Source organism: Eurosta solidaginis, chromosome 1 (genome assembly GCF_040869045.1).
Source record: "Eurosta solidaginis isolate ZX-2024a chromosome 1, ASM4086904v1, whole genome shotgun sequence".
NCBI lineage: Eukaryota > Metazoa > Arthropoda > Insecta > Diptera > Tephritidae > Eurosta > Eurosta solidaginis.
This window is the reverse complement of record NC_090319.1, coordinates 272,687,440-272,698,040: the sequence shown is the minus strand read 5'-3', so window position 1 is coordinate 272,698,040 and position 10,601 is coordinate 272,687,440. Positions and strand designations below refer to the sequence as shown.

General features: G+C 38.0%; 2 protein-coding genes across 2 annotated transcripts; one reads left to right on the top strand and one right to left on the bottom strand.

Annotated features, from left to right (window-relative positions):
• Positions 1 to 2,722: 2,722 nt before the first annotated feature.
• LOC137243116 (uncharacterized) lies at positions 2,723 to 4,777 on the top strand. Its single transcript, XM_067770378.1, has 2 exons — positions 2,723 to 2,756; positions 2,837 to 4,777. Exons 1-2 carry the CDS (start codon positions 2,742 to 2,744, stop codon positions 3,449 to 3,451), a joined length of 630 nt encoding a protein of 209 aa, XP_067626479.1. The 5' UTR covers positions 2,723 to 2,741; the 3' UTR covers positions 3,452 to 4,777.
• Positions 4,778 to 7,793: 3,016 nt separating this feature from the next.
• Positions 7,794 to 8,690, bottom strand: LOC137243112 (uncharacterized). The gene is made up of 2 exons (XM_067770361.1): positions 8,627 to 8,690; positions 7,794 to 8,539 (listed from the first exon to the last, which is right to left on the bottom strand). The coding sequence occupies exons 1-2, from the start codon at positions 8,639 to 8,641 to the stop codon at positions 7,904 to 7,906; spliced, it is 651 nt and encodes a 216-aa protein (XP_067626462.1). The 5' UTR covers positions 8,642 to 8,690; the 3' UTR covers positions 7,794 to 7,903.
• Positions 8,691 to 10,601: the final 1,911 nt, after the last annotated feature.

The window sequence follows — 10,601 nt, the reverse complement described above, 5'->3', positions numbered from 1 at the left end:
GCAAAACACCCCTTCGGGTCAGAATCCTACTTGTGAAAATCAGCTGTCTACGACCTGGCAAAAATATAAGACGCGAAATAATACGATGATTGAAGGATTTCACACTGGCCTGACGTCTGCGATGGATTATATTACGGCAGTTGTTGTCTTACGGTACAGAACATAAGGCGGCATTCGAGGGAGAACGGGAGAAAAGTTTCGACAGTGGTAGGGTATTAAAATTTTCATAGTTTGAAAAGGCAATTGGGCATATTTCAGGTTAATGCTATATATAACACAGTTAGACTGCTCCACGAAATTGCAGCCTCTGAGATCAATGTAAAGATCTAGGCGGCCGCCGTGGTGTGATGGTAGCGTGCTCTGCATCCACACCGAAGAGCCTGGGTTCACGCCCTGGGAAAAGCAACATCAATCACGACGAAAATTGGAAGAGAAGCTCGGCATAAAATCTCTTCGGAAGTTATCGGGCCTTATATTGATTTAATCTAAGGGAATTAGAATCCAACTTGATGAAGTCGGATCTAGTACAGAGTTGTCGAGCCTTGTTGGGGCCCATAGTGTATATCTATGTCTGCTTATACTATGCCGTTGGGCACAACAATTTTTAAAGGAATAAATTTGTACAACAGATGGCCAGAAATGGCTCCGAAATATATGCAAACCGGGTGGACATGGCGCTGGCCTATACCAACAAGCGCTCTCTGCAGAAGTTTTTGGGATAAAGGAGAGTTGATGCAAAGCTTGCCGACATGACTGTAGACAAGACGAATAAGATTTCTATGCTTAGGGGTTTTTGACAGTCTGACTAAGGTAAGAAGTAATGTATGAAAAAGCAAGTGTTTTTTTCATTATATTATATAATTGTAAGAATATGTTCAAACCTACCACTCACCACGGGTATTCACAACGGCACAATGTGTATCCTTGTGTAAGCAAGTTCCCATGCACCTCCCTTTAACCTAATCCAACCTTAAAGGAATTGTGGACGACTCATAGGAAAGCGCACCAGGAAATTCAGCTTCGCGACAACTGACGACAGTTGGAAGCAATAAGCAATAAGAGAAAACAAGTTTTACTTCAACTGTTTCTATCAGCTTCGTGAGTCATCTTCCTCTGCCGACAAATTCGGGTGTTGATAGGAATACTTTCTGGGCCGGATAGTCTTCAGCCATTCGCATGACAAGACCTTACCAGCGAAATCTGTGCACTTTTATATGCTGCACTGTATTCGCATCTATATAAAACCCATGCAACCCTTCATTGAACTTCTTTCGACATACACTGTTTGCAGCATGCGAAGGAATATAAAGATCCCGCAGAATAAGTTGGGTGAAGATTTCAAGTAGAAAAAATAAATAAACACAAGGCATGATATACCTGCGAAGAGATTTAGGCGGAGTTTCTTTTCCAATAAAAGTCATGCTACTTTTTAATTTTAACCTTAAGTTAGCGGAGAGGGCGAATATATTTTATACCGATTCCGAACGCTGAACAGCTTTTTTTGGCAGAAATATACTCGGAGTGTTTGCCAAGGTAATAAAGGAAATGGAGGGAAATGAAAGCAAAGGTACGTTCAATTGTTATCGAAGTATCATAAATTATCTTTCGATAAGAAATCTTTTCGAAGAATTATCGATGGGTAATCGGTTTTTTATCGAAAATATATATGTTTATTATCGGAAAATCATCGGTTATTTATCGAAAAATTTGCGATTTGTTACCGAGGTGTTACCAATTTGTTTTCGGCGTGTTGTCGAAAAGTTATCGATTTGCTATTGAAAATTTTCGATTTGTAAGAAAAAGTCATCGACTTGTTATAAAAAAGTTATCGAATTACTATAGAATATCTATCGATTTGTTATCATAAGTTTATCGATTTTTAATGGAGTGTCAAAAATTTCTCATCGATACCATATCGAAAAGCTATCGATTTGTTATCAAGAACGTTTCGATTTGCTATCGAAAAACTATCAATACTTTTTTTGAGTTCAAATTATCGATTTGTTATCGGATTGTTACTCATTTATTATAGAGTGTAATCGATTTCTTATATAAGTGTAACCAATTTGTTATGGGCGTAGTATCAGTTTGTTACTCGACGATAATAATCAGCTATCGGTATTAAGCCGATGAAGCTCTTTTCATAAAGCCTGAAACTATTTGTTTCTAGTAAAGTAACCTCTGTTTTGGTTTAACTTCAATCTTTGGGCGAGCTGTATGACATACCCCTGTGTGTTTACACATCGAATTGCACAAGTACTTGCTTGGTACGCACGCCATTTTTTCAGCAAAGTTAGCGGTAAAATTAATATTATTATAACATATGCTTAGAATAAGAAAACAAAACGGAGAGGGAAAGGAACGATTGGAAATTAGATGGAGGGAGGGAAAGTAAACGAAAACGAAAAAAGCATTCTATGCTTGGGAAGGTCAACTTTCACGAAGAGTAAAAGAATTGAGCTTATAAAATCTGCTTTAGCTTTCATCCTCTTCACTCATACGCACACATTTGTAAATGTCTGCATATTCATTATATCAGCCAATAAATGATTTGAATCAGATTAAAATGCAATATTTAACGGAGATCGAAAATCATTAGCATCTCTTCCATATGGATATTTGACTCAATCGATGATATAATACACTCCAGCTGGAGTTGGTATAAAATTCACAACGGATTTCGCAAGCTATTCAAAATCAAGCTGACACCCAATCAACTTAGCACTTTTACAAGCCTGAAGATGCGTACATTTTTGGTAGGTGGAAAAAGATAAAGGGACAAAAACAGATAATTCAACTAATGAATTCGATATATATGCATCTATTTTAATTACAGACTCTATGCCTAGCTGCCGTCGCTTCGGCTCAATATAGCTACACACAACAAGGAAGTGTAGACCTTTTCGGTGCTGCACCAAGTCGCTACGCAAGTGAAGTTTCACAGCCCGTTCAACCAATAAAGGAATATCATAAGGAATATTACTCCTATGCTGCACCAGGATATGAATTCAATGATATTGGTGATACCAGTCAAATTGGTAATTCATTGATGAGGAACTTGCGTGTTATTTTCATTAAGGGACCTGAAAACAGCGGACTTGAAAATGCTGCTCTAGCTTTGGCAAAGTCTGCTGGCGCTGAACACACTGCCATTTATGTGCTAAACAAACAGGCTGAGATTGGAGAATTAGCCAACAAATTGAGCTCCATTCAGACCAGTAACTATAAACCTGAGGTGCACTTCGTCAAATATCGTACATCGTCTGATGCTGAGAAGGCCCAACACGCCATTCAATCACAGTACGATTTACTGCCTGGTTCATCCACTAGCAATAATGGCGGATATGCACCAGTTTTGAAATTCGTATCGCAAGCGCAAGTTGCCCCACCAGTTTCCGTTGCACCAGCCAGCTCGTATATTCCTTCACAGGCGTCGTATTTGCCATCTTAGAGAAGATTTTAAGTACTTAGATGCTGCGTTGTTAATTTCAATTTAGATAAGTTTTATTTATTTATTTATCTCGTATTAATCTAGACAATGTAAACATATTCACACTATTATAAGAAAAAAATAGAAGTAATAGTATTTAAGTGTAAAACCTAAAAACTAATTGAAAGTTTAGGTATATAAATCACTTAAATATGTAAAATATGGAAAAGTCCAGACCCACAAGATTTGAAAGCGTATTAAACTCTTTTAAAGGTCTAAAAATCGGAGGGTTAGACGCTTAGTTTGTTCAAACCGTGTCCAGCCAAAAAATATTGTGATTCCGTAGACTCATACTCATTTGTGGGATGTTGAAACAAATTCTGGCTAGCAGAAATGACAGACAGAATAGAACGTCTGCTGTCTAACGACTTTAGGCTAATAAGCAAAGCGACGGAATCGGGTCATTGATGTGCAACGGCCGTAGTGCAAAGGGAACAAAAACTTTTTGCTCACGTTCAATAATATGACAATTAGAGTATGGTCTCTAGATAAAAACAGCGTATTCTAAATCAAAACGCACAAGAGAGGTGTATAGAAATTTTAAAGTGTAAATGAAGGCAACGGGTTTGAAACAAATATTTACAATCTAATACAACACCAGGATCAGTAATTTCACCTAAATTGGATAATCGAAGACCATCGATTTTATACGATGTGGGTAGTGGACAGGGAGACTTTGAGTAACAAACATGTGAACACATTTTAAACGGTTTTATTTAGCTTGACTTGACAGGGTGGCTGGCTGGCCGGCACGAATTTTTGTAATTGAAATTTAAGTAACTTCCCGATAAGCTACATGCTTGAAACTTGGAATATAGTTCAGAACCCGATGAAAATTCAATAATAAGAAAAAAATTACGATAGGTGGCGCATGGATCGAAATATTTCAAAAAATCGTATTTGTGGTCAGATTTGGCTCATATTTGGAACAAATATTACATGCAGTCCCGTAGAAGTGACATCAAAATATTTTGCAGTTCGAGAAGGGACAGGCATACGTGGCGCAGAGTCGAGTAAAGTCTTTGGAAGGATTATGTATTGAGGACATACATTGTAACAAATTGTCAGGAATGAGTCCTTGTAATAATGAGTCACTAAAAGAACTAAATAGAATTAGAAATAATAGGCAATTAAATAAAGACTAAAAACTTGAAAAAAAAAAAAATAAAAAAAATTTTAAGTTAAACGGTTTTATTGAAAACAATACTTACATGAAGTAATAAAAATACTAAAAGCTAGAAAATAATTAGGTAGGTCCTAGGTAATAGTCCTCACACTACTCATCAATCTAGGGCATTGATCAGATAATTAAATAATGGTTTGGATGGGTCAAATTTCTATTGATAGTCATAAGTAAGACCAACTGAACCCTAATAAGCTAATGCTACGCCTCACATTTTTAGAAATTTCACGCGCCCAACGCTTTTATTTAATTGTCTGATCAACGCCCTAGATTGATGAGGAGTGTGATGTCTAGTACCTAGGACCTACATAATTATTTTCTAGCTTTTCGTATTATTATTACTTCATGTCAGTATTTTTTTCAATACAACCGTTTAACTTAACATTTTTTTTATTATTTTATTTATATTAAGATTTAAATTATTACGTTTACACCAGTCGGCAACATTATCTATATCAGATTGTAGGCTTACCACATCTTCATTGCTCGTAATTGTCGAAAAAATCTTTAGATCATCCGCATACAACAGAAAATTTGTGTAATTGAAGCTTTTGGTTATATCATTGATGAAAATTAAGAAGAGAAGCGGACCTATTATGATACCTTGTGGAACCCCGGCGGTCACAATGAAAGGATCAGATGACACCCCATCAACAGTAAGCACACTACTAACTCATTTTGTGTTGTTTAAATTATTGTTACTGTTATTGTTGTTAATAAGTTAAAATAAAATATTAAAAGCAGACAAAAATTACATATAACTCGTGAAAAATTTGGAGTTCAGTTTTTACCTAAAATTCAATTACATTGATCTAGATTCTCTTAATGCAATGTTATAACCTGGAAGATTCTGCTTTGCAACTTTTACTGAGACAATTTTGAGACTATTGCTCCGGACAACCAAGTAATCTGAAATCGAAGTACTTCACCTAGTTTTGGTTAAATATCACTTTCCGGACAAAAGCATCTCTTTACCCTACAACGAGTAGTTTTCACATAGCTTATTTGATAAGCCCCCTCTATACAGAAGCAGACCATAGAGCGATTCAAAGGATTGGTAAGCGCAATACGAAGCTTTATATCTTCACATCTTCTCCAACCTAAATTTCCAACCTTACCTACTCGAGGCGAATCCTGTTACCGATATGAATATACATATTACAAATCGAAGCAGAAGGTTGAACGTGGTAATAATAAATCTTTTCTGAGATGGTCGGACTGTACCATCGAGAAAGGACCATCACCACCCAGCACCTTCGGAGAATATTTTAGTCTTTAAAACAACCATAGGTGGTCAGCGGTAGTCCTGTTGAGTTGTACCCACGTTGACACGAACGGCGTCTGCAACGCAGATGAGTTTTCACTGAGATGTTTTTCATGACAGAAATACACTCGGAGTTCTTAGCAAATAACTGCCAAAGGGCCCCCGAGCTTAGAACAACTTTTTCTAATTAAAAAAAAACTTATTTCTAAAATTTAGATGTTGCTTTGCCCGTGTGATTTCACGATTTCGGTGTGGTAGGCGGAGCACGCTACCAGCACACCACGGCGGCCGCCTTGCCACACCATAGAAGAGGGTATATATAGCATCGTCCTTGTCCACTCTTTCAACCCTGATGCGGTACTTCTTGTGTACAAAAGTTTGGTTAATAAGTTTAGTCCAGATCCAAAAGAAGGGAGATTCAGAAAGAAGGGAAAGCCAGAGAGAAAGGAAAATTCAAGGTTAAAGGTAGTGGCTAGATATAAGAACAGAGAGGGGAAGGTTGAGGAGAGGCGAAGTGGTATATAGAAAGATAAAATGTGAAAGGGATTGCGGAGAGCAAGAAAAACGCGAATAGAAGCACCAGGCCGCTAATAAGCAAAGTACATTTCCTCCGCAAAGCAGGGGATAGTAAAATCTAAAGTCACAATGACTCGGACGGTCGAAATATTGTTTCCACTACAGTATGAACTTCTTAGGTGCATGTTCTCGAGCGTGCCGAACTCATGCGCTGCAAAGGACTGCCTACGATAACAGGAGGAAGAAAAAATAGAGAAGGGTGGAAGTGAAGTGTAAAAGAAAGGTGAGAGAAAAAATAATGGAAGATAAGTTAGGGATTGGAGGAGGAAATAGAGAGAATTGCCGTAGAAGAGAAGTAAAAAGGTATTGAAAACGAAAAGAATGAAGAAATGGCATGGAAGGGAAAATAATAATTTAAATTTAATAAGGGTGGTATGGAAGTTACAGATAAGCGAGATAGGGACCGGGAAATGGAGCAGAGAGCAAGGCAAGGAGAAGAGGTTGAGAGAAAGAAAAATAAAAATATTCCGGAGAGAGTTCAGAAGAAACGTGCAAAGTTAATGGAGACCTATGGTGAGAGCTAGGTAGAGGGCATTATTTTGGTTTTCTAGTCCACTTTAAATACTAAATCTAAACTGGAAGAATAGCCAAAGAGCTTACAAACAGAACATATATGCCATGCTGGTTCGGGTTAAGTTAGGGTAATGTTAGGAGTTAGCTGCGCTGATAGGGGAAGCTCCCTTCGACAGCATGAAGATTCGTGTGATGCCATATAAAATAACGGTGTATGAGCTTGAGCTACATAGAGAATCGTCGTGTCTCAATGATATAGTTTCTAATGAGACCAATGATAACCTGGATAAATCCTCCGGAGATGCAAATCAGTCGGAACGGAAATACTTTCGCCTGGTTATGGCAAAATCTGGACAATCCATTATAAATTGACTCGTTGATTCCACCTCATCATCCTCCATACAGCTGCATCAGGATGGGGTTTCCAGTATATTGAGACGTACCGCATGGATTATTATTGGACAGTGCCCTGTTAAAACCCCAATGACTATTGATATATGAGCCTTATAGAACCCAATTATTTTGGCAGATCTTCTGCCATCCATTTCCGGCCAGAAAGATCTCCCTACCCTGCAAGAAGTGGTGTCCGTCTAACGCTGGCGGATGCCCGGGACCGAGATAATCTTAATCATAAAATAGTTCGATGCAATCGCAAGCGACGTTAGGCACCCTCAGACTTCCCTCGTTCACACCAAAGTTGAACTCAAGGCCTTGATAGCCGCTTGGCTATCAGAGTAGATGTTACTTCTAACAAATTTTTTTTAATACATTATTTTATTAAGAAATAAAACTAATTTTAAAAAACAAAGATCTTAAATTAAAAGTCGATAGAGTTAAAACTAGTCAATAAGAAAATTTTCAACAAATTACAATCCACTTAAAATCTTCTGCCAGGTGGCAAATACGACGCTTGTGGTGGGACATACGAACTAACAGGTGCGGGGCTATGTGGAGCAGCTGGCGCTGCAAATTGAGCATGCGATGCGAAGTTCAACACAGGAGCAGTGCCGCCATTGCTGCTTGTGGATGACCCAGGTAATGAGTCATATTGTGATTGGATGGTGCGTTGGGCATTCTCTGCATCAGTGGGTGTACGGTATTTGACAAAGTGCACCTCAGGCTTGTGGCTGTTGGTTTGAACTGAATTCAATTTGTTGGCCAAATCACCGATATCAGCTTGTTTGTTCAATACATAAACGGCAGTGCGTTCATCACCAGCAGATTTTGCCAAAGCTAAAGCAGCATTTTCAAGTCCACTATTTTCAGGTCCTTTAATGAAAATAACGCGCAAGTTCTTTTTCAATGAATTAGCAATTTGACTGCTATCTCCTACATCATTGAATTCATGGTCGGGCGCAGAGTAAGAGTAGAATTCTTTATTGTATTCGTTTGCGTGCTGGACATGTTGTGAGAGTTGAGCGAAGGAACCACTTGGCACACCAGCGGAAAGATCCACACTACCTTGTTGAGGGTAACTATATTGCGCTGAGGCAAGGGCGGTCAAACATAAAACCTGTAACAAAACAAGAAACTGTGTTATTGCGTTGTCCTTTGTTATTATTGTGCTGAGTTTAAGAAAATATTTTTTTTTTTCATCTACCACAAATGTACGCATCTTTAGGCTTGCAGCAGGCAGATAAACTTGGATTGCGTGTTGATGTGTATATAATTCGTATTCGTTATTCGCAGCCAGCTTTATAGTTATCATAAACGACAGTGCAAGCCGTTTATGATGAAATCTAATACAATAGTGAGTTAGGCTAAGGCGCCATACGACCTTGACAGGCGTCGGCGTTAGCGTCGCCGTTTTGTTGTACCATTGGTTCATAACAATTTTTTTTTTTTTTTTTTTTTTTGAATAATGTCGTAAGAAAATGCATAAAAGAAAATTAATATATTTAATTTTTTAATAATCAATTTTATCTATTTGCCTAATAACTTAAAACGTTTTAGAAGCGGGTTATTTGTATATGCTACAAAATCATAGAGATTGAGAGTTTAGTTGGAAATGGTTTTCTCGCTAATGTTCCAGAATAGTTAAAACTCTCGGTTCCAATTCACATAACTGGAATTCAGCAAAACACATCTAAAAATTTTAGTTAAATTTATTTCTATTTAAATATTTCCTAACAAAAATGCTTGACAAGTCGTATTGCGGAAACCATAGTACAGGTCTACAAGTAGGATATGTAGCAGCACGCACATACACAGCCACGCTCACCCTTGTTCGTTTTTTTTGTGGATGCTATTTGGCACTGTTGTACTTCTTAGGTCCAAGAAAAGTGTAGTAGCTGCTAACGAAAACTGCGTAAAATTTTTATCGTCAAATTACAAAGAATATCCTTATTTACTTTCAAACGAGCACTTAAGTACATCTCTCTTTAAAATCCATATGTTTTGGGCAATTTTAATTAACAAATTGTGATAAATTGTTTCCGGGGACGATTGCTAAAACACGACCAAAACCGTAGGGGGAGGTATTAATAGACGCGTTTTTGCCCCGCTTCCAATAACTCGAATACTTTTTCTATTTGGACTATTGATAACAGGACAAAACGCGTATTTTCATTTCTCTTTCCACATTTTTGGACGGGTTATTGCAGTCGACCTCGGTTTCAAACTGTTTTTCGCGGAGAACTTTTGAACGGGAAGAAAAACTTAGCACCCGTGTTTGTATTCTTAATGCTGGAATAACTACGCATAGCACAGCATCTAAATGCGTGTTATAGTGTAAGCTGTCCCTGGAGAGAATCGGGACAGGGAGAAGCATACATCTATATTGGGTCCCGGGCATATGGCAATAGATGGGAATGAAAAAGCGGAAGAACTAGCTAAAAAGCTTGCTTCGTAGATGTCCCAATTAGACTGAGCGAGATTAAGCTAAGGCGAGAGGTGCACATGATCGACCAAGCACGAAAGGCGTGGGTTCAAGCGCGAGGCTGTAAAGTGACGAAGATTATGTGTAGGTCTTACAACCTTAGACTAACAAAGTTGCTTCTATAATTAAAAAGAGAGGACTGTAGACTCATGACGGGTATTCTGACTGGACACTGTGAACTATTTCGAATAATAAAATAGATGCGCTGAGGTTTAGCGTCAGAATGATATTCCTTTTTATAGAAGAAATTCTTTCCTCTTTATAAAAAAGTTCTTAACTTACACATACGTACTTACATTAATGCTTACATACTACAATGTACATAGTTTCATAATAAATAATGGTTAGTCAGCATAATGTGTAGTGACCTACATATCGTTAATGTGATTAATACATAAGTTGGTTGATTATTATATTGAATTGTTTGGTAAATGCAAATGAACTCAAGTGGTTATTTGAGTCAGTAAAAATGCATTGGCGTACAAGGGCATACTGCATCATGCTACAACTGCCTTCTGGCGTCACATGCCTTTAAATTAGGCTTGGTCAGTGATAGCAGATGCAGGAAGTGCGGGCTGGAGGAGGAAACGATCGAGCACGTTCTGTGCTCGTGCCCTGCGCTTACCAGGCTAATACTTCAGCTATTAGGAGTGATACAGCTGTCAGGAAGGTCCTAGTATTTTCCAAGAGGACGGGG